The sequence below is a fragment of the Triticum aestivum genome, chromosome 3B (assembly GCF_018294505.1).
Source record: "Triticum aestivum cultivar Chinese Spring chromosome 3B, IWGSC CS RefSeq v2.1, whole genome shotgun sequence".
In the NCBI taxonomy this organism is placed as follows: Eukaryota; Viridiplantae; Streptophyta; class Magnoliopsida; order Poales; family Poaceae; genus Triticum; species Triticum aestivum.
Window position 1 is genome coordinate 234,292,974 of NC_057801.1, and position 25,701 is coordinate 234,318,674.

Sequence of the window (25,701 nt, forward strand, 5' to 3'; positions counted from 1 at the left end):
ATGTATGATTATGTGGGTAGCCGCTTTCTTGTTCAGAAACTCATTCCACTCATTCACATGAAAACGAGCAGCATTTGGAATTCTTCTACCGTGGCTCTGCATTCACCATAATTTCCACGGTTTCTCTCATGCCACCAAGACCAAAGGAGAGCAATGTTAAGCATTCTTTGCTCCTCTGAAAGTTGTAAGATTGCATCTACTACTTCCCTTGCCGAATTTTGTTGTGACAGCTGCACTCTCACCTCCTCCAGCATTAACGCTCGTCATCTTTCGCTTCACTCATTTGCATTTCAAAAAAAGATGCCCCCCATCCTCAAATAACTGGCCACAAACAACAAATCGTATATCAAGCTCTACACCCCTTTTACTGACATTCACATACATTGGGTGACTATTATGCGTGAATCTCCACAAGAAATGATGCATCTTTGGAGGACACTCTTGTTTCCAAATAGCCTTGAAAATTTCAAAATCATGTTCTCCATTTGATGAGTTGGCACCTTGCTGTTTGTTATCCTCCCTTATCAACATGTCCACATACGCTTTACATGCTGATTTGACCGAGAAACCCCCTTTGATGTGAAGATGTCACTTTAGTTTGTGTAGGCTTGTTTGACAAGGAACACACTTTGTTGAATTGTAGACATTTAAAAGGGGCCGACGGGTTAGTCAAAAGAAAATCCCAACACCAAAGTCCACTTCCCCCCGTTCCGTTCCGTTCCGTTTCTCAGGTTCTCTTTCCTCACACCATCGACACGAATCGAATCCCCGCGTGTCCCGAGTCGAACCGAATCCCTTCCATCCCCGTCGATCGCCCACGCCCAACATTCGGGGAGGAGGAATAGCGGAGGAGGAGGAGGAGGAGGCCAAGGACCGCCGCCGCCGCCATGGCCGCGCTGCCGGTGATGAAGCTGGGGACGCTGCTGCTCCGGACGCTGTCCAAGCCTATCGCCAACCGCCTCAAGAGCCAGGCCGCCGTCCACCCCAAGTTTCGCGACTTCATCATCAGCATCGCCCAGGTTCGATTCTCTCCGCCCTCCCGCATCTCCTTTCCAGGGCAAGGACGGCGCAGGACGAAGCTGTTGGGATGGCCCATGGGAGGAGATCTGATTAGGTCTTTACAGATTTAAAAAGTTTGAAAACTGATGAATTAGCATTTTGTAGTGTTGCTGCGGTCTGACGACACTTTTGTGCAGTGATTAACTCAGGATGACAATGGTTTCTAATTCCATGACAATGTGCCTTATGTGACTTGGAAAGCACGGTTATGTAATGTGGTTTAGAAAAGAACTTTCAGGTCGCACATCTATCAATCAGGCTTACTTAGTTTATTAGAATTTCATCAGGAATTAATTAGTGCTTTCTTTATCGGTAAACCCAGATACTCTTTATGATAGATTTGATGTCTGTAAGAGCAACTCTAGCAGATGTGCCATATCCGCAGCCTCCAAAACCGTTTTGAAGGGCGCTCCATAAATTATTGAAGGTTGCGGAGACTCTGCACAAACACTGAGCTTCCATAACATTTCCCCTCTTTATTTATTTATTTTGGTTGGATCAACTCAATAATACTTCTAATTGGAGGGATTCAAACAGTAAAACTTGATTAAATTCGAATGCCATTGAAATACAAAGTTCTTATATAGGGGGAAAATGTTGATAAATATATAATATAGGGGGGGGGGCGCTTTTTACTTATTATGTAGCAACTGGATTAGTAGTCCGCGGCGGGTCGAGGACTACATGCAACGAGCCGGGCCGGCGTGGGACTTGTAGGGGACAGGATCAGCCTCATAGACGCGGCCACGGCCCCTGGTAGCGCGGTAGCGCAGAATTGGGCGAGCGCGCCTGCATCCCATGTCGCCCGGGTGCCGTCGTTGTGGTCAGGCGTGGCTTGGCCAATGGGGATGGTCCCAGATGGCGTGCTCTATCTCCGTGGTCACCGTGTGTGCTGCCGCCGCAACATCGTAGTCAGCCCAAATGGCGTGCTCCCTCTCTGCCTCCAACGCCCGTTCTACCACCATCTCCTCGAAAACTACGCTGGCACAGGCGGCATCTTGGACGTAGGCGGTGTGAGGCATCCCAAGCCTCCCTGGCAGTGAGGGAGTGGTGGGAAATCGGATGTGGCCGGGCATCGGCGCGGCGTCAGGCTGCTTTTAACGGGGCCGTGTTGCGGGACTCGTCGAGGACGGACTAGAGGAGGGGATCCTCAACCTTGGGTCGTCCTTGGAGTCAGCATGCTACAACATGTTGTGTGACTCGTCGAGGATGGACTGGAGGGGTGGGTCCTCGACCTCGGGTCCTCCTCGGAGTCAGCGTGCTCCAGTGCGTACCAACGGTCACACTACTACTATTTGATGTTGTCGGCCTCCTCCTACATGACCTCCTTACCCAACTGCCATGCCTCCTCTGCCGTGAGCTCGACCCAATCTGGCCTTGGGTGAAGTTACACGGTCTCCTCGAAGGCTACACCGACCCTGGTGGTGTCGTGGAAGTAGGCGGCGTGGCGTGCTTCCCAAGCCTCCCTGGCAATGAGGGAGCTGTGGAAAGTTGGACATGGACGGGCATCAGCGCAGGGTAAGGCAGCCTTTGACGCGGACGTGTTGCGGGACTCGTCGAGGACCGACCAGAGGAGGGGATCCTCGGTCTCGGGTCGTCCTCTGAGTCGATGTGCTCCAACGCGTACCAGCGGCCCCACTACTACTCCTTGATGCCGTCGGCCTCCTCCTGCGCGGCCTCCTTACCCAACTGCCTTGCCTCCTAAACTTCTCTAGCAATGAGAGAGCGGTGGGAAGTCGGACATGGCCGGGCATCGGCGCGACGTCAGGCAGCTTTTGACGCGGCCGTGTTGCGGTACTCGTTGAGGATGGACTGGGAGAGGGGATCTTCGACCTCGGGTTGTCCTCGAAGTCGGCGTGCTCCAGCGCGTACCAGCGGTCCCACTACTCTTGATGTCGTCGGCCTCCTCCTACGCGCCTCCTCGCCCAACTGCCTTGCCTCCTCCACCGTGAGCTCGACCTAGTCTGGCCTTGGGCGAAGTGACATGGGGAGAACGAGAAGTGGTGTAGCCGGAGAAGGAAGGGGAAAAGGTGGAGAGGGGAAGTGGAGTAGTGGATAGGGACGGGGAGGCGCCGGCCTCTTAATAGCTGCGGGCGGCTGGCCGACGGGAAAATGTGGCGGGAACGGGCGCAGGCAGTTGGACACGTGGTTGCGGCCATTGAATGGCTCATTTCCCGGTGATATAAGCGGCTACGGGATTCGTATGGGTGACTGCACCATTGGAACAGAGAGAAGAGAGAGGAAGAGGCCGCGTGGGCGGATGCCGAGAGAGGTGAAACTTCCCGCACAGGTGGTTAGGTTTGGACCGCGCTCCAAAACATCGCCCCCGGCCTCCAAATATGGTGGCTATGAACCTGGTTTTGGAGTGTGTTGCATACTTTTTCACGATCCAGATCCATATGGCGAACTCTGCTAGACTGGTTTTATCTGGTGTTTCACCGTAAAAGCGGTTATTTTGGCAATCGGATCCTTTTGGCGACTCTGCTAGAGTTGCTCTAAGTTCAAGTATTGTTTGAATCATTAGAAATGTGAGGGGCTGTTTGGTTTTAGGCCTAGCAATGCCACACTTTGCCATAAAATGTTGCCAAACTTGCGTAAGGTTAGTTCTTCAAAATGAGAGCCACAAGTTGGCAAGCCTAAGGGAATCTTGCCACATTTTTTGTGTGTACGTCTATGCCATGTGGGGCCCTAGTGTGGCTTGCCTAAGGTGTGGCTTGAACCAAACACTCACCTAAGTTGGTCAAACTTGCCTAACCTTAGGTGTGGCAATCTCTGGCAATCTTAGTCACAAACCAAACAGCCCCTGAGAGTGAACCTCAGTGGCAGATTTTCTGCCTCGGGGTTATGTGTTTTGGTAGCTGTGAACAACTAGCTATTCCTAGTTACTGGAACAAATGATCTGGAACTAATTATACTCTAGGTCCTCATATTTATTTTCGTGTGATCGCCTGAGAGGCAGGATCATTCCTTCTCTTTTAGTTGTCAAAACAAAGTGAACTGACAATCCCTATAACACATATTGCAGACAAACCATCGTATCACTACAAGGATACAAAGGCGCATTTATGGGCATGCTACTAATGTGGCTATCAGACCTTTAGATGAGGAGAAGGCAGTACAAGCTGCTACAGATCTCATTGGAGAAGGCTTCATCTTTTCGGTATTTTCTAAGCCCTTGGTTAACTTTACGTACCTTGCTGTAATACAAGCAATTGAAATTTCACCAAACAATAATAGCCTTATGCTATGTCTCTGATTGTAGGTTGCTGTCGCTGCTTTAATTTTCGAGGTGCAAAGAAGTGCTAGGTCAGAGGCTAGAAAGGAGGAAGCTCGTAAACAGGAACTTGAGGTAGCACTGTATATTTTTTTACTTTATTATATTATTTCTCTACATTGTCTTATTTCTTTGCTTAGTTCTCTAAAATCAGTTAAATGGACCGTGCTAACATGTCCATGCATGCCATGTTTGCTATTCAGTCCTATAGCGGTTAATTATTATTTTTATCTTGAGAAACACTGCACACCAGAAAACCGTATCTTTAAGCCCCTATTGTGTAGCCATCGGACAGACTCAGTGCTAGAAGCTCCCACACCAGGTGGAATCTGGGGAAGGATTATATAAGGCAGGCCATAGAAATAAAAGAAGTTGTACTTAAATTCTTCAGATAAAGCTCTTTCCGTTGCACATTTTGTGTTAAGAAAGTTTATTAAATGCACAATTTGATACAATTGCAGATAATTAGGATGTCTCTAGTGTCTTAAGAACACAGGATTTTACTAGGTATATTTTTGAACTAAATCTCAAGCAACCCCTCATCCAAACATCCTGATTAAGTGACTACCAGAGACTGATCATATGATCATTCCTAATTTATTATATCAGGTGATAGTTTGTACATGCTATGTTACTATCAGGTACATGGAATGGACATGCAGATACTAATTTAATATGCTAGAAGATTTTATTCAACCATCTGGCCACCATCTTGAACTCTCTTCTGAAAACATGTGGAAGTATGTAAATACCTGGGATGCTAGGAATTAACCCAATAAGCATACTAAGGTACTAATGACGACAACCACAGGCTGTTCTTTCCATTTCCAACTGCATTGGTCATAGTTATAGAGAATGGTTAGTGCCTACAAAATTTAATCTGGTAAATCATATTTTCTTGATATGGTTGACAAATATATGTTTGATGGGTGGAGTATACAAGTTGAAGAATGATGGGGTTGATAAGATAAGTGCAACTATCACAGATTATAGATTTTGCGACTAGTTGTTTAAATGGTATTTGCTCAATATGGAGGGAGAGGAAATCAAATTACCGAATCTGCGCAAAAGTGAGCAAATTCAAAATTATGCTAATTAAGAATGAGATTTCTGTAATCTATATTTGTTTTGTATATTTTTATAAATCACATACAGTCAATTAGAATGTATGTATATTAAAATAATAACATTTTGGGTAGTCGAGAGTACATTAGTTTATTAAATTAATCCCTTGTGGCAAGTTAGTTGTACACATAGGTTTCGATCAGAACACATGTGTTCAATTGTTTTCCTTCCCAGTTTATAATGTTTTTCACTCATCATAGGTCTAATTGTATACATAAGTTTCGATCAGACCATTTAGCTTAATGTTTTTCACTGATCCACAGGAACTGAGACAAAAGGAAGAGATTTTAGCTAAAGATTTAGAAGATCTCAAGGTGAAGCTGGCTGAACTTGAGCGCCTCGCCAAAGGCCGGGGCCTTTCTGGCATATTGAACTTCAAAGGTGTCAATGCAGCAGATAGCAGCAAGGAAGCAACACCTGCTTGATTTGTCGATTCAACTTTGGTCAGGAGAAGGGGCATGTTGTGTTGTTGAGCTTATGCACAAAGCACCTTGAAATCGGCTAATTGGTTTATTCTGTCACAGTTCTTTGATATTATAGCCATGCCCATTCGTTGGGTGAATGGATCAAATTTTATGGTGGTTGATCCATTAGACATCCTGAAATAATAGTGTGATTGTGTGAGGAAAAAGCCCAGGTACTTCTGGGTAAGTGACCACAGAACAAGATATAAAGATGAATGTGTTCTTACTTTGGGCCTTTGGCTCGCTAACACATAAGTGAGAAGTATGATTGTGCTGTGGGCTCCCAACAGATTATTATCCGAAATTTCTCCTCAACCATGTCGGTGATCCATTGTGAGAGACTGATACCAAGTCAGAATGAAACGGTTTGTTTCACCTGATTTTTTTTTTTTTTTTGCTGAGCACATATGTGAGCTCCGGATTTGTAAGCGATTAATCATAATGTTGTGCTGTACAATTGAAGATGGCCTCTCCATTTTTCTGAAGAAGACATACAACTGATGCCATGTTCTTTTCTGCTGATGCATTCTGGAAGGATTTCTGTTCAGGTACAAGATGTACACATCAGTGCTTTCTTATTTTCTTAGTTTAGTGGATCACACATGTCTCATCTTGCAGTGTTTCCTTGAATAAAAATGCATTTTTGTATTGCATAGAAACTGAAGACACGTGGTGCATGCGTCACTCCATGCATGCGTCACGTGACATAATTGCATGGTCTGTGAAATGAAACTACTACGTGTACTGATTATATGTGTGTATGTTTTTGTACGATGTATCAGTAGAAGTTTCCATGGGCCTATCTATTTGTTCGGTGAAATCTTCCTGTGAGCAACCTACAAAACCGTAAACCCTACTTCCACCTTACTATCTTTGGGAGCGCATATATACGCGTAGAATCGTACACACGCATCTCTCTCCTCTCTGCACTGTGCGTAGCCCGGACCGACATGACCGGCGGCGTGAACGGCAACGGCGGAGGCGGGGGTGGGGGCGGCGGCGGCGGGGCGTGCGCGGTGTGCAAGCACCAGCGTCGCAAGTGCGAGCCCAACTGCGAGCTGGCCGCCTACTTCCCGGCCAACAGGATGAACGACTTCCGCGCGCTGCACCTCGTCTTCGGGGTGGCCAACCTCACCAAGCTCATCAAGGCCAACGCCACCGAGGCGGCGCGCCGCCGCGCCGCCGAGACGCTGACGTGGGAGGCGCGGTGGCGCGAGCGCGACCCCTCCGAGGGGTGCTACCGCGAGGTCTCCTGCCTCCGCCGCGAGAACGCCGTGCTGCGCGCCGAGAACGCCGCGCTCAGGCGCCGGGCCGACCAGTGCGCGTGCTGCGCCACCACGTTGCACCACCAGCAGCAGCAGCAGCAGATATTGCTCGTCTCGGCTTACAACAACGGCGCCCGGCCCCCCGGCGGCGTGCTGCACGGCGCCAGCACCGGGGTCGTGCCCGGCGGCTTCTACAGCGGCAATGCCGGCGCCGTCCGTGCTGCCAATGGCAACGGGCCGATGCCCGCGCGGCCTCACGTGTCAGCTCCGGCGCCGCAAACGACGATGGCCGGGTACGCGCAGGGCGACCGGCACCACGCCGCGTCCGGCGGAGCGAACGGCGCCGGCGCGCCGAGGCCCGGGGCAGCTGGTCAGGCGGAGCCCAGAGAGAAGAGCAGCGCGAGGTAAGATGAGGACGCTTCTCATTAATTCTTCCGTTGAGGTGTAGGTTTGCATTGCATGGTGGATATATATATATATATGGGCTTCTTCTATGCGTTGTGTGTTTGCAACTGCAGGTGTGACGCTCAGCGCACGGCTAGCTAGCAGTGGGCTATGGGAGAAGATGAAGGCTGAAATTCAACTGTTTCTTACGAAATTCATGTACTAATTAGGAACGAGCCCTACCAAGTATTGCTTCTGGAATAAAAAAAATAGGTTTCGCTGTTGCTTCATCTTTTTTGTGCTTTTCTTCTGCCTGAGCAGTGAGCAGGATGTCGAAAGTTCAGTGTAAAACCCCAGCTTTGTATAACTGGTGATTTTTCATTTAATTAGAAGCTAGAAGATGACCCATGCATCTTAGAGAATGTTCTAAGCCATGCTTGTTGATTTAAGCAGCTGGTCATCCTGGTAGAACTTCAGTTTCTTTCACTATTATCCATTTCGGGAAAGTACATAGGGATTAAAAACACATGAACAGAGAGTGTTTTTTTTAATGCGTGGTTTTGTTTTAGGGAAGCATCACCTTTTTTTGAACCTGAGGGAAGCATCACTTGAGAGGCATTGCCGTGATGTATGTCTCAGATGAAATCAATAGCAAAATCATCTAAACTTCCGAGTTCAGGCACTGGTTTTTTTGACGGTGCTACGGCGGGCTTACGCCGGCCTGAACCTTTTCATTGATAACCAGACACTATTTACAACAGAGGAACAGAGGGGGGGGGGGGGGGAGGAGCAGGAGTATCCGGCTTTAGTTTACAATCTCATAGATAGGTGAAACAACATGGTACCCCATTCGCGCAGCAAACCTTGCGCTTGCTCATTAGTACATCTGCTAGACCAAAGCAGAATATCATCAGCGGCAGAACGAGCGATGAGGTGAACCGGTTGAATGTCGTCCCTGAAGACTTTTGCATTCCTTCTTTTCCAAATGTTCCAAAGGATGGCGATGATTATTGTAGAGCGAACTTTATTCTGCATGTCGTTGGCCCAAAGATCCGAAAGATCTGCGGGTATATCTGGAGTGAGAGAGGAGAGTTCTCTCCACAGAGTAGTGAGCTCCGGGCAGTGCAGAAGCAGGTGGTTTACGGACTCTGTCCCCGGACAGAGAGGGCAAGCCGGAGAAGTAGCGATGCCTCGACGAAAACGCCGTTCGTTGGTGAAGAGACGATTCTTGTTTGCCAGCCAGAGGAAAATTCTACATTTGTTTGGAGCGAAATTCTTCCAGATGGCCATTGCCAAGGGATCGACAGGCTCTCCCTCCCACATAGCCTTGTATGCCGCGTTGCAAGTCAGCGGCTTGCCATCAAATCGACCTGTTCGGCGGTCTAGTTCCTGCAAATTCAAGGAAACAGAAGCCAGCAAGTTGCGTAGGCAGCCCAGTTCAAGTTCAGCAGCATTAGTTAGGCGTGGAGCGAGATCGAGGCACAGATCCGGAGAGCTTAGAACCCTGGCAACAGAAGCCGAGGGTCGGAGAACATGAGAGAACAGAGCAGGGTACCGTGAAGTGAGAATATCTGTAGAGCGCGGAACCCAGAGATCAAGCCAGAAGGCAGTGGAAGTGCCGTTGCCGACGTCCACTTGCGTTAAGCTCCGCAAGAGGGGGATCCCCTTGGCGATATCACGCCACACATGGGAATCATGAGCATGAGTAGTACCTAGGTCCTGGTCTTCGGACCACCCATATCTAGCAGCCAACGGAGAAACCCCGCGAGCCGTAGATCGTGAGTGAATCTTGGTTAAATGAGAGAGAAGGAGGCAGGAGTTGAGGTGTTGGAGAGAAGAGAAACCTAGTCCCCCACGAGTGAAAGGTGCACACACAAAATCCCAAGCAACTTTGCATTGGCCTCCCGAAACTTTGTCTTGACCCGCCCAAAAAAAGGCTCTGCAGCGTTTATCTAATTCAACGACAACACCCATTGGCAGCAGCAGAGAAGTCATGGCATATATAGGTAGGGCTCTAAGAACAACTCTAACCAGGATAGCTCGCCCAGCAATAGAAAGAAGGATCCCACGCCATCCATCAAGGCGGCGGTCAATCTTGTCGATAATGAAAAAGAAATCGGCGATGCGAAGTTTGTGGGTAGATAGAGGAAGGCCGAGGTAGGACTGGGGGAAAGAAGCAACCGGGCAACCAAAAATGTTGGCTAAATCGTTGGCTAACTCAGGAGGCACGTGGATGGGGGCAAACGTGCTCTTATGGAAGTTGATATGCAACCCCGTGGCTTGAGAGAATTGAAGCAGGATAGCTTTTAAGGTCTGAAGTTGAGCAGCCTCCGCCGGCAAGATGATCAACGTATCGTCAGCGTACTGAAGAACTGGGCAAGGAAGCTCCTGATTAATTGGGTGAGCTAACCTACCATCATTGGAGGACTGGTAGATCAGACGCTGAAGGACATCAGCAACAATAATGAAAAGATAGGGAGAAAGCGAGTCGCCCTGTCGTAGCCCCTGTTTGCAGTTGATCCAAGGGCCAGGCTTGCCATTCAGAACAACAGCCGACTGACTAGAACGGTTCAGGCTGTCAACCCAATTGCACCAAATCTCGGGGAAGCCCTTGGCAAGCATGATAGCTCCCAGAGCGGTCCAGGAGACCGAGTCAAATGCTTTTTTGAAGTCAAGTTTAAGCACAATAGCTGCTTTTTTGCGCTTAAAGCACGTTTGAACAATATCAGCGGCATACGTAAAGTTATCCGCAATGCTTCTACCTTTGATAAATCCAGATTGATCCTGGTGGATGATAGAGAAGATAAATGGTTGGACTCTAGAGGTAAGGCATTTGGAGCTAAGCTTGATGGTGCAATTTTGAAGGGAGACCGGACGGAAGTTGTCCGGAGAGGTAGCACCTACTGTTTTGGGAAGAAGCACGATGAAGGCTTTGTTAATACGATTTAGTTGGACAGTACCCTTATGAAACTCTTCCATAAGGGCCAGAAGATCAAATTTCACAAGGTCCCAATTGGCCTTGAAGAAAGCCGGGCCAAAACCGTCTGGACCCGGGCTTGCATTCGAGTTCATGGCCAGAACCGCCGCACGAAGCTCATCCATAGAGAAAGGCCGAGACAGGGAAAGCGCCTGAGAGTGAGTTAGCTGGGAGTCGCGAAAGAGATTCGGAAGATCGAAGTTGAAGGAGGATTGGGCGGAAGTGCCAAGCAAGTCGGTGAAGTAGCTATGAAGAACGCGTTCTTTGCCTAGGTGGGAGGAGATGTCTTGGCCATCAACATGAAGAGTCTTGATTTGATTTTTGCGAAACCGAACGGAGGCACAGGCATGCATGTAGGCCGAATTCTCATCTCCAATAGTGCACTCTCGCAACTTGGCCCGTTGCCGCCAGTAGTCCGCCAGGCTTTTATTGTAACGATGAAGCGCTACCTTAACCGCCATTCGGAGACTAAGCTCAAGAGTTGAAAGGGGTCTAAACTCCTCCAGCTTGTCGAGGAAATCGATGGTTGTAGTGCAGTTTGTAGCCAGACGCTTTGGGGTTTTAGCATTAACTGCCCACTTTTTCGCAACATTTCTAGACCGTTTTAATTTTAGGCAAAGCTTGCCCGCGCTGCCCAAATGGGAGTGGCGAGGACCCACGCTAGACCAGGTGGTTGAGATTTGCTGCAGAAACGAGTGGTTAGACAGGAGACAGTTATTAAGCCTGAAGATTGAGGGTTTTGGTATGTCCGAGGATGCATGTAACAAAATCGGGACGTGATCCGAGGTAGTCCTTGTCAAAGAAGAGAGCGTGGAGTCCGGGAACACCGATGACCAAGCCATGTTAACGAAAGCCCTATCTAGCCGGACTAGAGTAGGGTTGTCTTGTTGATTAGACCACGTGTAGAGACGGTCTAGGAGCGGGATTTCTTGGAGCTGCATGGAGTTAATGGCCGAAGCAAATAGCCTAGCTTCGTTAGAGTTAAAGTGGTTGGAAGATTTGTCTCTTGGGCGAAGAATAAGGTTGAAATCCCCGAATACCAGCCAGGGGCAAGTAATCGTAGACGATGCAAGGATTAGGGAGTCCAAGAATTCTTGTTTAAGGGAAAGATCGCACGGCCCATATACGTTGGTAATAGCGAAGGAAACGTCAGTTGCCCGGAAGGAGAACCAACACGTGATGAAGAACCGGTCTAGATGAACGTTAGTGCACTCTAGATTAGCGTCGTCCCAAGCGATTAGCAGCCCCCCGGATGCCCCAACCGACGGGAGGTAATGGAAGTTTCTAAGGCCGATCGGCAGAAAAGAGACAGCCTTAAAAGGTGGAATATCTTGCAGCTTAGTTTCTTGAAGGCAAAGGATCGAACCTTGGGCAGATTGTAAGGCTTTTTTTACATCAACACATTTGTTCAGGCGTCCAAGACCCCGAACATTCCATGAGGCGATGTTAAGGCTTTTAGTCATTGGATAACAGATTAGGCGACGAGGGACAGATATAATAGCAATAGTGGTAGATAACGATGCCCGTGCGGGGCCAGGTTACAGCGGATAGCAGAAACGAACTGGGGTCGAAGCTATCTAGGGAGAACCCTAGAACTACAGAAAGAGATACCCCGATGACAGCACTAGCACAGCTGCGAGATACGAATACATAGGGGGGAGAGAGACAAGGCGGCATGCTACAACGGTAAAAGACAAAGTTGCTACAACTAAAATTGCCCAGGGAGTTGCAGCCGCAGGGAATGAAAGACCGGTAGCAGCGCCGTTGCCGACCGAAGAAGATGAGGCTGTCACACATCGGAGAACTCGGGTGCCACCTTGTTCAGGTCGATCTCGGAGACCCCGCAAGCTTCCGCCAGCTCCAGCACGTCCGGGCGAGGCAGAGGGGACGGCTCCTTCGCCGCCAGCTCCATGAGTTCGGCCGCCGGCAGGAGCCCAGGGGAAGAAACTTTCTGCCTGAGCCCCTCCAGCTTGGACTTCTTGAACAGCATGGCCTTCTCGAGCATTGACATGCGCCTGGGTTCTTCCCTCTCCTTGAGACGAGCGCTGCGGCGAGTGAAGACGATGGAAGTTTTGCCCTTGGGAGGCAGCACCGGGACGAAGGTGGGGGAAGAAGGCGGCGGCGTAGTAGGCGAGGCCGGCGGGGCCTCGAGCAGCAGAGGCGCTGGAGGGGGGGCTAGGGGGGCGCCCGAGTCAAAGCGCTCGAGGGCTTCCATGACCTGGGCCTCCCCGGAGACGATGTTGCCGAAACTGCGCCCACGCCAGTCCATGCAGAAGATGTCGGCGTCGGTGATGGGCTTGCGCCTCTCCCCCACCGTGCCAACCTTGTTTAGGTATCCAATGGAGCAGGAAGCAAGATTGGCAACGATGAGGCGCGGGGAGCCTGCTGGGCGCATGGGGATGCGGTAGAAGCACCTCTCGTCGTTCCTGCCGGTGATGCGGATGTCGTAGAAGCCGGTGAACAGCTTGACGTCGACAGCGGCCGGACGAGCGTCGAGGGGGACCACCACCACCATTGGCTTGTGGTTGGCCATCATGGTCTGGCCCCCGGGTAGAACCACCACGCGGTCGCGGTAGAGCGCATCCGAGGGCGGTGGAGGGGGCGGAGCCATGGCCGCATCCATATCAGCAGGGAAGTCTCCATCTCCACCGTCACCCCCATCATCGCCTCCATCGCCTCCCCCATAACTGGTGTCGGAGTCGGAGTCAACAGGGAAGGCGGGGTTCGGTGGCAGCTCCTCCGAGCGTACCACCAGGACCGTAGCGATCGCACCGAGGCCCGAGAAGCCGTGGATGGGGATGGAGTGAGGGACATCGGTGAGGGTCCTGCTCTTGACAGAGACGAGGACGGCCGAGTAGTCAACGCTGGTGAGGCAGATAGGATCTATCTGGATGGGACAAGCAAAGGGGACCACGGAATTGGTGATAGTGTCGGCGAACCAGTACTCGATGGGAAAGTCTTCGATGTTTAAGGCGGAAACCGTGCCCAGGCGAAAAAGGAACCTGTTGTCAGTGTCCTCGTGGCGGACCAGCTGGACAGAGTTAACTGGGCAGTTGAAAGGGCTGGAAAGGCAGGAGATTTCTCGTTCATAGGCTGAGCCAAAGATGACGAGGCCCGCTCCATGAGAAGAAGCCCTAATGGCCACCTGGGGGTCCCCCGCCCCGGATTGGAGAGCTCTGCGGATGGAGGCGTGGGGAGATGGGCACGGTGGGTTGACAAAGGCAAAGGCAAGGTTCTGGAAGTGCTCAAGAGGAACATGTGGCATGAAGACATTGGAGTAGTCTCGACAATGTCGCGGAGGAGAAGGAGGGAACATGGGTGGGATTGCATCCGAATCAGTGGATTCCTCCCCTGATTCGAATTCAATCTCCTCCGGATCCTCTTCCTCCTCGTCATCTTCGGCGGCATCAACTTGCTCAGGGAAGGCGAAAACGCGTGGTGGTGGGGAGGCCATGCGGGGGGGAGAAGGAAGCTCGCCATCCTCGGAGGAGGAGGAGATCTCGAAGGGCACCGGGATGAAGTCAGCCATTGGGGCTGCGATGGAAGAGGAGGATCTACCGGGAGGCGGAGCAGGAGGAGAGCTAGGCTCGGAGGGTGTTTGCGGGATGTGAGAAGGGGTGGATGAGGAGCCGAGGCTTGGGGGTGGTAAAATAGCCACGCAATGGCGCTGGGCATGCCCCACCTGCCAGCATCTCCGGCATCGAAACGGGTCTCAGCACTCCTGCACGAAGTGATCACGCGCAAGGCAGCGATGGCAGCGCATGCTGAAATCAGGGTTTCTGGGGATGTAGAGATGGAATGATTTCAGCCGAGGAGGGGTATGCATGCTATAGGAGGGGGAGGAGAGGACACGGGCGTAGGATTCTTTGCCGCCACCAATGGGTGTGGAGCGCACGGGGTTTGAGGAATTGGCAGCCGGCAGAGGCGAGGAAAAGGTTTCGGGAGGGACGTAGTCACATCCCGTGAACAGAGCCCTAGTTGGCGTTTGTGGGTTGGGCTGGCAGGGTGGCATGCATGCCGGATACGACAGCCAGGGAAGAGGGCCTTCAGGCCTTGGCAGTATTCCAGGCGCCAGCAGATCGATCGGGATCACCCTGCGCGAGCGAATGGGCTTGGGAGCGAGGCGAGATGTGGTTGGCTGCATGCTGATCTCCATGCAGCGGCCTACGTCCTGGGAGCGATCGTAAGTAGGCCATGGCAGCGGGCCTAGGGGAGTGGGCAAGATTCCACATGCAAGGACGTCCAAAATGACAGAACGCATGGCAGGTTTCACTGGGCGGGTCGGGCACGCGGTACGGGACTGCACAGGAACTAATTGACTATAGACGAGGTGACCATCACGGGGGGGACTAGTACGAGCATGGGGAGCAACAGCCAGTATGTCAACTTGCTCCTGTTGAGGGGAGGCCGAGGGAAGTGGATCAGACGGCAAGCCCGAGGAACTGGCGAGACGGTCAGCATCGGCAGCGCGCGTGGAGCGTTGGTCAGAGCGCGTTGTATCAGCGAGGGTCAAAGGAGGTGAGGGAAGGGAAGAGCTAGGCGGGAAGGAGGGCGCAGCCGGCAATTCGAACTCAGCCACGAAAAGCCTCGGAGGAGCGTAGGCACGTGCCGGAGGATCGACGTGGAATGAGACGATAGTACCCTGATAATTGATACCCTCCAAAGAGACAATGAACTGGGCAATACGCTTACTAGCAACCGAAACCGAGAATAAGCAAGCACTAAACTGACGACAAACAGGGGTTTCGAAAGCAGAGCCTAACCAAGACTTAAGCAGGGCGGCAATGGAGGAGGCGGCGGGCGGTGGCGACGGCAGCAACACTTGGACCCATACCAAATCCGGAGATGTCGAGGCCGGCGCCGGAGTGAGAGGGAAACATACCGGCGAGGAGAACTGAGTCAGCGAGTAGTGAAGAAGGGCATCGCCCGGCGTCCGAAGAAGCGGAGGCGAAGTCCCAGCCAGCCGACGACGCAGCATGGACGGAGTGGAGGCGGCGAGGAAGCCCGGCCGGAAGGGCGACGCCAAGAGCAGCTCCTCCTTCGACGCGAAGGAGATGGAGGGAGGGAGCCAAACTCCGGCAGCGTCCGTCCCTCCAAGAGAAGCATCACGCGGCCCGAGGACGCCCGAGGCAGCGAAACCCCCCGGCGCTCGCGCAAGGGCAGCTCGCAGGCCGATCTCCATGGAGGCAGCGGCGTCTAGGGGAGACCGAGGAGGTGGCCGCCGCGGCCGGAGTGGCCGGCGGCGCATGCGAGACGTGGATCGCCTACCTAGACGCTCGCGGGAGTGACAGTATCACCTTCAGGCACTGGTGGAAGTGGAACTCATAAAAATTACTCCCTCTGTAAATATAAGACCTTTTTTGACACTGATACACTGATAGATCAGTGTCAAAAAAGGTCTTATATTTTGATACAGAGGGAGTACTCGCCAAAAGTGACAGATGCTATAATTTGATGCTATAACTGACTTGTCTCAAATTACGCAAATTCTATGTTGGCACAAACTAGAGCTGACTAACAATAGCAAAGCGCTGAGACTAATTGGATCAAACTGAGGGTCATTCTTCACTCAGATGAACAATGATGACAGAAATAAATGTGTCCAATATTTTCTCGAGTGGTATCATATCAAATATCAACATTTGGATGGAGACGCAAGTTACATTTGATATTTCTAAAAGGAATAGAACATTAGGCTTCCTTCTGCTACAACATCAAAAAGAAACTGAAGATTCTACCATGAAGCCATACGATTCAAATGTTCACCAAAACCAAGCAGGATACTGCGGAAACAGCCATAGGGATTTAATGAGTCTCATCGGGTACTGCTGCTTCACCGTCTCTTACCAAACCAGCATCACCATTGCTAATCAAGATGAACCAAGATAACTATATCAGTCAATTCGTATGAGCATGACATTATAACCAGCAAGATTGCAACAAAACATCACAGTAGGTTGAAGATAGGAGACCTCACCTTGACTGACCAGAGCCTTGCAGGGAGGGTGAGTCAACTTGCATTGTTACAGGGCCATCATTTACCAATGAAACCTGCAAAAGTTCTCAATTGACATGCATTCTGGAAAGTGTAATGTGAGACAAGTCAGTTATAGCATCTGTTACTGGGGGGCACCTTCATCATTGCTCCAAAAATGCCATCTGCCAAGAAGAGTTGAAGTAGGGACAATTGTTAGGAATAGTCCTTCAAATGTGCAGGAATAGTTATCGCAAAAAAAAGAGTACAGGAACAGATAGCAAAAACACAAATAGCAGCCTCGATACTGTATTATGTGAAAATCATATAATCCATAAACTGACATACTCATGGCAAGGTATCAGGGGGTTACAAATCTGAACAAGCAGAAAGTACTCTTAACTTACTAATATAACAGAATATGCCGTAAATTGAGTTTTACTTTATAATGGAACAGTCGGACAGTCCGTGCAGGAACAATGGGAAATATGAAAAAGCATCCATACATCGGTTACCATGTGAAAACCTCAATAGGAATACAGGTGAACTATGTAAACAAGATCAACTTGATAATGAAGCACTCAAGATGGCCAACTTCGTAAATGTATTATGCAATATTAGAAGCATGAACATATTACCTTTAACTGAATCAGTTTTGTACGACTTTTGAAACTTCTCAACCAAAGAAGCGTAGAAAGGTTTTGCTTTCGCAGGCGGCATAGCCACATGGAAATCTGGCTTGCTACCCTTCAGGATTCCATATAAGGTAAATTGGCTCACTGAATAGGATAACAGCTTAGAAAAAGAATAAATAACAACATATCAACTGTTAAAGCTTACGCCATTGCAGACACAGAAGTAGAGAGAGCAAGTTGCATTGTATTACCTAACAGGACTTCAAAGTTCCGCTGCATAACCTGAAGAAAGTGAGACGTAAAATAATGTTCAGGAGGTAATCAACATGCTGAATGCTCTCCTAAGCAGAATTGCTTATAGATGACTCTGAGGCTTACACTCTGATCCCATGCTTTTCCAGTCTTCTCATTAGTAAACAGCCTCATATTCAGGACCTTCCGACAGCTACGGAAATAGAGTGTTAGCATGAAACAGACACCATCACAGCGAGATATATTTACTGGACATTTCAGTATAAACAAATTCTCTGTTGTCAGAAAAGCAACGGTGACAAGCAAGTCATTGGTACATGAATTGCACATAAGTTAAGCAAAACTTTCCAAATTACAGTCTCACAACAGAATCCTTCAAGCACCAGAATACAGCACCAAGTCTAGTTACTAACACTGTTTATTGATACGCTAACGATTGTCATCTTAATCACTCAATCCACCAAAAGGAGTAATCAATTACACATCATTCACGGAGATTCCGGTGGAAAACCTCCCTGGGAGAGGGAGAGGGTGCCGAGGATTAGGAGGGAAAGGTCAGAGGTGGGTTCATTACATGTAGTCGGCGTCGGAGCTGGTGTCAGCCTCGTGAACGCCGACGAGGACGAGGAGGCCCGGGCCGATCGCCGAAACCACTTGCCCTTCCACCTGCGACCCCCGCAAAGACCAATCAGCGCCCATCTCTCCCAATGATTCCGTGCAGGATGCAGCGGATGTGGCGAATTGAAGAGGAAGCGATCACCTCGACGCTGGCCGAGAGGACGCGCTGCACCACGGCCCTCATCCCCTTCCTTCTGGCCTCCGCCGCGGCGTAGCTCCGAGCTTCCTGCTAGTGGGCGAGTCGCCGGAGACGGCAGTCGGCGACTGTGGTGGGCGGGTGGGCGGAGCGAGCAGCGGAGGCCTCAGCGAGGGTCGACGGGCTGTAAAAATGCCCATGATTTATTGGGTCTAACAGGCCGGGCTTTGCCAGGATTTGCACTCTTGACATTTTTTTTTCCTGTTAGAGCTTGACTTTTTTTGCCACTTGTTAGAGCTTGACTTAAAAATATTGAAAAATAGTGTTTTGACAACATGTAAAAGATACAGTATCATCACCAAATTTATCTCACTGCCATGAAATTTACGTGGAAAATAACACTAATTCCATAACATACATGAGTGTGGGTATATATACGTACAGATTGTTTGGTAATCTTACATCTTTACACCTGTTTTGTCCAAGAAATGCATCTTACAACATGCTCGCTCACCTAGCCTACGAGTGCAGCGGCGCACAGCACACTGCTGTTCGCCACATTCTACAACCACCTCTAAATCTTTATTCTTCACCATATGAACAACAAGCACATACTAGAAATCTTTACCAGTTGCTGATCTTGTATCTACTCTGATCTATGAAGTCCGAGTAGTAGTGTTTTCTGCTTCCACGGCCACATCCTGCACATTGCCATCTTCCGTTGTCGGATGGACATCCATCGGCTTACCCTCTATTGTAACAGGCCCTTCGTTCACCACCACCTCACGTCCATAAGCATCGGCCTGCTCAGGGACATCGTCCCGTCTCTTCATGGAGATCTTCCTGCTCAGTGTGCTTGTCAGTGATCTGCCCGGCTCCCCTGCGTTCTTCTCCACCACCTTCGCCATGTCTTCTGTCAAACTTCCCGCGTCTCCTCCTTTGGTTGCATCGTCGCTCACGACAATCTTTATCGATGTCCGCTTCTCGCCAAGCTCCTTCAGGTTGGGACGTGGGGTTCGGGGGAGCTTCGGATCAAGATCCGGCGAACCTTGACGCGGGGTCCGCGGGAGGTTCGGATCAAGCTCTGGTGCACTCTGAGGACCAGGACTTGTGGGGATGATAGGATCAAGATCGCGAGACTTCTTCGAGTTCCTCCGGAAAAATGAGCCCATATTGAACATACCGCCACGACCACTCTTTGGGGTAGGAGCAGGAGGGGCTTCCTTTGATATGTCAACCTCTTGGAGGATCTCCGTGTCTGGATTGCGCGCCCGCCCTTTCCGGGATTCCCATGTCTGGGGAACTCCAGTGCCAGGGCGATGTACATATACCCCTCCAGGTTGCTCTTGTCCATCAAAGTCAATGTGCTCAACTTCATCCATTATGACTTTCCTTTCTTGAAGCAGCTTAGCAGCATCCGACTTGCTATCAGCAGAGGTGGGCAGTGGCAGTTTCGCATCAGTTTTCGCCGGTGATTCTTCCAAACTCGTTGTTGCCTCCGTCTCCTTCAAAAATATTCGGGATAGAGTTATCCTACAATAATCATGTCCTCGTGAAGAGACGGTAATCTAGTTTTACCATTCATTGAGGTGCTACCTTGCTACCATCGTCAGATGACCACCAAAAAGGTCTTGAAAAACTATGGCCAAAAAGTTAAGAATGTTATCGCCAACCTCTGATACATCTTCAATCGTTATAGCCAGGTGGATCCTTCCTTTCTTGACATTCTTCAGCGATATCCATTTGTCATGTCTTTGTCCACCTCTCAGTTCATTTACGTCTACGGTACATTCTCTGTAAGCAAATTGGAATTCATCATGTATTTATTTTTCTTTCAGTGAAGGACCAAATATATCTGTTCAGTAAGAAACAGCACACAAGGGCCAATTTTCAAGCCGAGATAAAACAAATGCCAGAACTCATCTTTTAGGGACCACAGCAGAATCACAACATTGCTCATTGCAAAAAAAAAAAAAATCGAGAAAACGCAAGAAGCTTTGCATATCAATGCATTGATAGAAGAAAAGGTTATGTACATGTTCATTGCAAATATAGTTCTACAGAAAATTAAGGATCGAGTGTCCAAAGATTGGCATTTAAAGATTTGCTAATTGCTCCTCCATGTCTCAAATACAAGACAATACATATGTCAAGATGAGTTCAGAAAAAAGAACATACCCAAGCGAGTCATCAAACATGTGGTCCTTATCGCGAACTTCCATAACAAGTTCATTTGATGCTTCCCACGACGTGATGGGTATCTTGAATTCCTCAAACCATTTAGGAGATAATGTTTTCCTCTGTATTTGAGTTTGGAATTTAAAAAGACCAATACGACCTCTGACATAAGGGTCCGACAGCCCTATAAAACAGAACATTAAATGTTTGAAACAAAGGATGAATAATGCAAACATTTCGACAGAGGCAGCCACAGCCGCATGTAATTCTCACCGTTTATATCAGCTGGTTTCATGTCAAGCCCTTCCAAAATCTCAAGTTTCACATATGCAACAGGAGGTCTCTCCTCAATGTTGAACCAGTTATTTTCTGCAGAATATTAGATATTAATGGAAAGCAAGTAGATAACATAGCAGAAAAGGGTTAGAAGATTTATCATACAAAAAGTATTAAAATGAGAAGTATCATTCTTCCAAAAAGTAGGACAAAGTACAGATGTTATTTAACTTTAAGCATGATCATATTAGTTTTACTTGTGCCAGCACACTCAACTAAATAAACGAGTGAAAAAATGTTGGTTCATATTAGCCTGGCGCAGTGGTGGAGTCTCTCCACTTGTGGCCTGGAGGTCCTGGGTTAGAACCAGCCTCCTTGCAGAAATTCCCTTCCCCAGACCCCACCTTGTGTGGGAGCTTTCAGCACTGGGTACGCCCTTTATTGACTCTACACCCTATCTGAACTACTTGATACTACTAGTATTTAGTGAAGTAATATTTCTGAAACTGTAATATTTAGACCAGCAGGAAGAAAGGATGATTTCTGAAACACAAGCATGACACGGAAGGTTACTTCTTACCAGAAGGAGTAGATGAGAACTTTTCCATGTTGATGACAAGCATATTGGGCTGGAAAAAGAAAAGATGCATCAGCAGTTAAAATATCATAATTAAAGGTAAGGTCGGTATTTCTGAATGGGGGCAGAATGATCTAACCTCAACTAATGTCTGCCCAAATGCAGTATCCATCAACTTATCCTGGACAAAGAAATACGGGAGACCAAGTGAGCACTAAGAAACACATTCAACAATGTCACCAAAAGGTCTAGAAAAAGGAAAAATATGACATGTGGGGCGGTTACCAGCCATCCTGAAATTCCTGGAAACTCGGTAACATCAAGTCCGTGGCCAACGAGTGGTTTTACCGTCATTTGAAAATAAGGAGGCTCCACAAAGCATAGTCTTAGACGGCCAAGAAATGGCCAACTCCGAACAAACTTCACACCAAGTAAAACCTGCAGTGAACATATTTTTGTACCGAGAACAAGGTAAGGATAAGGGGAACAAACTGACTGGTGACTCTAATGAATGATAATTTACTGAAATTCAGATTGAAACCTTTCCTTCTCTTCTGTTTACTCCAGAAGGATTTTGCATATCTTTTACAACTACATCAGTACACTTTTAAAAGTTGAGGATCTCTTCTTTTTTTTCCCCTTCTTTTAAGAAGATACATGTAGGCCACTGCTGGCTCCAAAGTTGTCGTTGGCTTCATTAGGATTATATCAGTACTAGCAATCTACCTACAGATGCAAGAATAATATTTGTTTCCATTCACTCTACAGGGTAGCCACTGAGCAAACTAGCCTCCACCATGGTGAGAAATGGCCATTCCATTCCTCCACTGAGCAAACTAAATCTAGGTGTTGTGTCTATGTTGAGTAAGGAAAAACAGGCAGCCTTAACCAATTTTGAGCAAGAGGTATAATAAAAAATAATGTGTTATTTTTAAGGAGCAAAAGAATTCTGCTATACATGTGTATTTGCTTAGTCTTGTAAATTTTCTCCATATAATATCCAAAGAACCAAGTTGCCAATCACTTGATTAGTGATAGAATGATGGTGCTAACTAGGTGACTTGCCTTTCCTTCGACATGCATCCTAGTCAAATGCATGTTTGCGGTCATTCCAAGTCCCACACTCTTATGCAGCTGCATGGCAAGCACAACACTCATATCTTCAGCAGATAGGAAGTTCATCCCTAGCTCCAAAACCTGGGTCAATCGATCGGATGGGCATACAGATCATTACAAATGTACATCCCACAGAAGGGAAAGGAAAGAATCAGATCAAAAGGAAGTAACGCCCACCAAATGGTCATCATCTGATGTCTCAGGCAGAACTCTCATCGTGGTAAATATTGGTGAATCCCTACCCATGTAAAGCTCCTGGACACTTGCTTTACTCTGCACAAAAACTACATGAATTGAGCCATACTCACTTAAGGTGACTTCAAAAAACAAGGTTGAACTAGCAGTTTTAAGTTAAAAGCCATGCAATAGAACATCATCATGAATGTAAGACATTAGTGGAAAGGACGTAGATAAAATAGCAGGAAGATATAAAACATACAACTATCCAAGGTTTGAACTTATCCAAGAACCACGGTATGATGGGCCGTAAAAGTTGTGAAACAATCTTCTCCATACAGATAGGCCACATCTTTTTGACTGCATGATTTAACCAACGTACTGATTCTCCATCAGAAAGCAGCTGATAGAGAAAACAAAATGAGTTTAGTGTGGCCACAGATCACAACAAAGTTAAAAGCAAGAAAGGGTACGCTAGCCTAGTCAACCAAGTTCATCCTTGTAATCATTGACACAAACATTGATTTTGGATTGCAGAAAAGGTGCATACTCTTCGCTGGTAGGCAGATTTCATTTCCGCATGTTGTATTCGCTTCCGCAGTCTCATTGCGCAGCGGGCATTTACCTACAATAAAAACAAGCATAGTTTAAATTTTAGTTCTGGAACCAAACAGCCAAAGTTATGTTTAGTTCTGATTTTCTGGTATCTAGCCATATTCATGCAAACATCTAAGCCATCATCTGGAAGGTTAAAATTTGTGCATCTGAAGCTAGAACTTAGTAACAAAAGTCATATAGAAGAAAAAAACATTTCAAATGGAAACAGGGGGTAAAATAAGGAAAGAAAATTAGTGCAGTAAAGACAGCTCAAAGCAACTACTGATTGGCGTTGATTGGCAATACCAAGGCGTATTTAATAAAGTGACAAGGCAGCGTTATCTCAAATACATTACATGCTTTAATTATTATAAAAGTGAGGTTAGTCCAGAGAAATCACTGGAAATTCATTGATCCTGCTCAATGCTTATGAAATTCTATTGTGATTTACCAATCCTTAAAAGTTGGTGCCTTGCACTGCATAGAAATCCTAGGGAGTAGGGACACTAGCTCACCATATCAAATTGTTGTAGCCACAAAACATGGATAGATGATAAATTTTGCTGGAACAAGTAATATTTCTCAAACGAAGACATAACTTTCGTGAATTACGAATTTATATGCTTATATTTCATTTAAGGCAACAAAATTTCCACTGTATCATGTAACATGTTTAATAACTTTTCCCCCAGAGATCTAAAAAAAAAGTATTCAACAAACTAAAAGTCAAATTCACATTTTTTCCCCCTGGAAGCATAGAACCATCAGGTTACAATTTATATAAAGAAAACATCATATATTGCAGAAGCTGGGCTACAGCACGGCGTCCCCAATAAATGCCCAAGAAAACGCATAAGAGTATGTCTGTCACCTGTTCCAAGTACTATGCCCAACCATAGTATCCTACAAACTCAATTTCACAGAGCATCAGAAACATCATACCAGACCAAATATAATTCCAATAAAGAAAACAAAGTCAAACAGAGCGACTATAACCCGCAAGCATAGCCAGAATCATGCACGGTGTGCCTTAAAAAGCTCTGTAACCACCAGCTACGTCACCAGAGACGAGTCCAAGGCACCGGCGAAGTGGGGAAAGAGCAGGAATCTGGGAGCCAAAGCGACGCAGTGTAACGGTGCGGTATAAACACGGATGCAGCAGGAGAGCACGCGGTTCTAGGAACGAAGCCGTATCCCGGGAGGGGCGAGGCGGCGGGGTTGAGAGAAGTAGCAGCAGCAGCAGCATACTTGCCATGTATAGGTAGAGGAAGGCGATGAGGAAGACGACGGAGTGGCAGCAGCCGAAGGAGGCGGCGGCCCACAGCGCGAGCAGCACGAGGCCGATGTGGTGCACGATGGAGAGGTCGCCGGCGTCCATCCCTGCGCCGCGCCGGCCGGCGATCTTGTTTGCTGCCGCGAAAAGGAGTTGCAAGTGGCGGGTTTGTGAATCTGGGTGGAACTGGAACGGACGAGGGGGGGAGGCGAGCGAGCGGGTGCTTGGCCCGGGAAAGGGATTTCTGAAAAAGACGGGGTGGTGAGTGAGAGATTATTGTCATCCATGACTGACCCGAGCCGACACGTAAGAAAGTGGCAAGTGGCGCGGTGGCTCGGGTTACGCACGCGCATTGGGCCGAAAATCCTACACCTACGTAGGAGTAGTATATAACTGACCCTACGATACTACTCCTACGACAATTGTGCTTCTCAAAGAAAAATCCTACGAAAATTGTCTTAGGTAAACGCGTGTCTTGCTCTTATCAATCAGGCCCCCCGAATTTCAGGGCGGGCCCACCTTCCCGCTAATCAAAAATTGCCAACTGATCTCGTACGTAAACTTTCATAACTATTTTATGTATGTGTAGCAAAGCTCCGCATTGCGCTCCGGTCCTATTCAGGTAATCAGGTATGCTACCCTTTGGTCAGAGCAGCGCCGACGCCCAGCATCTTCAATTTGAGTATGCCACGTTTACCGCGGTCACGGCCTTTTTTTTTTAGAATCATAGGGTATTTATTCCAATGGGTGCTAGAAAAAATAATTGTTCGTTGCCCCTGTTTTAGTAAGTTTTTTTTTGCGATGGGTTTTAGTAAATTTTTGTGGTCAAAACATAACCACTCGCCATATGTAAATAGCTTTGTTGTGTCCTTTGTAATTTAGGTTTTCGGTGGACCTACATGAATTGAGACGGCTTACATGGTCTTTGAAGTTTCTATAGGGCTTATCGGCGTTTTCTTCTCTGAATCGCGGCAACACCACTGTCTCCTCGTTTGTATCAATAACTACCCGTCGCTGCTTCTACAAACTCCTGGGTTAATTAAAGTTCACTTCGTCAAGGCCGAGGTTCAGAGATGACATCGAGCTATGTTCATGACGCGCCGCAGGTGGATGTAGGAGGACGCAATGGCACTAGGCGATAGGTTCCCATGTGGCCTTAGGGCCATGGAGGGGTGGATCCCAACCCTTGCCAATCAGAGGACTCCATTTTTTGTTTTTTGTTTTGGTTCATAGGATAGGAATAGTATAGGAATAGAAAAATCATAGGAAGTGAGATAACATGCATCTCAAATCCTATAGATAAAGAGATGTCATTTGATGCATAGGATAGGAATTTTTCCATTG

At 48.2% G+C, this 25,701-nt stretch overlaps 4 protein-coding genes across 4 annotated transcripts; 2 read left to right on the top strand and 2 right to left on the bottom strand.

Moving 5' to 3' along the window:
* The first annotated feature begins 674 nt into the window (after positions 1-674).
* LOC123069484 (OPA3-like protein) lies at positions 675-6,209 on the top strand. The gene is made up of 4 exons (XM_044492359.1): positions 675-1,019; positions 4,085-4,219; positions 4,322-4,408; positions 5,722-6,209. Exons 1-4 carry the CDS (start codon positions 888-890, stop codon positions 5,881-5,883), a joined length of 516 nt encoding a protein of 171 aa, XP_044348294.1. The 5' UTR covers positions 675-887; the 3' UTR covers positions 5,884-6,209.
* A 618-nt stretch (positions 6,210-6,827) lies between these two features.
* On the top strand, positions 6,828-8,057 carry LOC123069483 (LOB domain-containing protein 2). The gene is made up of 2 exons (XM_044492358.1): positions 6,828-7,591; positions 7,706-8,057. The coding sequence occupies exons 1-2, from the start codon at positions 6,873-6,875 to the stop codon at positions 7,731-7,733; spliced, it is 747 nt and encodes a 248-aa protein (XP_044348293.1). The 5' UTR covers positions 6,828-6,872; the 3' UTR covers positions 7,734-8,057.
* Positions 8,058-16,132: 8,075 nt separating this feature from the next.
* LOC123069486 (D-aminoacyl-tRNA deacylase) lies at positions 16,133-18,346 on the bottom strand. The gene is made up of 8 exons (XM_044492362.1): positions 18,170-18,346; positions 17,984-18,075; positions 17,536-17,602; positions 17,409-17,439; positions 17,161-17,301; positions 16,682-16,707; positions 16,526-16,599; positions 16,133-16,414 (listed from the first exon to the last, which is right to left on the bottom strand). The coding sequence occupies exons 1-8, from the start codon at positions 18,209-18,211 to the stop codon at positions 16,354-16,356; spliced, it is 534 nt and encodes a 177-aa protein (XP_044348297.1). The 5' UTR covers positions 18,212-18,346; the 3' UTR covers positions 16,133-16,353.
* A 200-nt stretch (positions 18,347-18,546) lies between these two features.
* LOC123069485 (C2 domain-containing protein At1g53590) lies at positions 18,547-24,631 on the bottom strand. Its single transcript, XM_044492360.1, has 12 exons — positions 24,337-24,631; positions 23,038-23,112; positions 22,750-22,890; positions 22,488-22,583; positions 22,260-22,391; positions 21,480-21,632; positions 21,334-21,375; positions 21,198-21,246; positions 20,615-20,710; positions 20,342-20,525; positions 19,837-19,957; positions 18,547-19,668 (listed from the first exon to the last, which is right to left on the bottom strand). The coding sequence occupies exons 1-12, from the start codon at positions 24,460-24,462 to the stop codon at positions 18,820-18,822; spliced, it is 2,064 nt and encodes a 687-aa protein (XP_044348295.1). The 5' UTR covers positions 24,463-24,631; the 3' UTR covers positions 18,547-18,819.
* Between the last annotated feature and the right edge of the window lie 1,070 nt (positions 24,632-25,701).

Bases quoted from the DNA above. Each gene is read 5' to 3' on its own strand.
- LOC123069485 (XM_044492360.1), bottom strand. From the start codon at position 24,462: ATGGACGCCGGCGACCTCTCCATCGTGCACCACATCGGCCTCGTGCTG. The intron at 22,891-23,037 runs GTATGCACCTTT...TTTCTCTATCAG, and splicing joins AATCTGCCTACCAGCGAAGA to CTGCTTTCTGATGGAGAATC. The intron at 21,247-21,333 runs GTTAGATCATTC...TTCTTTTTCCAG, and splicing joins TTGGGCAGACATTAGTTGAG to CCCAATATGCTTGTCATCAA.
- LOC123069483 (XM_044492358.1), top strand. From the start codon at position 6,873: ATGACCGGCGGCGTGAACGGCAACGGCGGAGGCGGGGGTGGGGGCGGC. The intron at 7,592-7,705 runs GTAAGATGAGGA...TTGCAACTGCAG, and splicing joins AGAGAGAAGAGCAGCGCGAG to GTGTGACGCTCAGCGCACGG.
- LOC123069486 (XM_044492362.1), bottom strand. From the start codon at position 18,211: ATGAGGGCCGTGGTGCAGCGCGTCCTCTCGGCCAGCGTCGAG. The intron at 17,302-17,408 runs GTAATACAATGC...TATCCTATTCAG, and splicing joins GAACTTTGAAGTCCTGTTAG to TGAGCCAATTTACCTTATAT. The intron at 16,415-16,525 runs GTGAGGTCTCCT...CATCTTGATTAG, and splicing joins CAAGGCTCTGGTCAGTCAAG to CAATGGTGATGCTGGTTTGG.
- LOC123069484 (XM_044492359.1), top strand. From the start codon at position 888: ATGGCCGCGCTGCCGGTGATGAAGCTGGGGACGCTGCTGCTCCGGACG. The intron at 1,020-4,084 runs GTTCGATTCTCT...CACATATTGCAG, and splicing joins TCATCATCAGCATCGCCCAG to ACAAACCATCGTATCACTAC. The intron at 4,220-4,321 runs GTATTTTCTAAG...CTCTGATTGTAG, and splicing joins GAGAAGGCTTCATCTTTTCG to GTTGCTGTCGCTGCTTTAAT.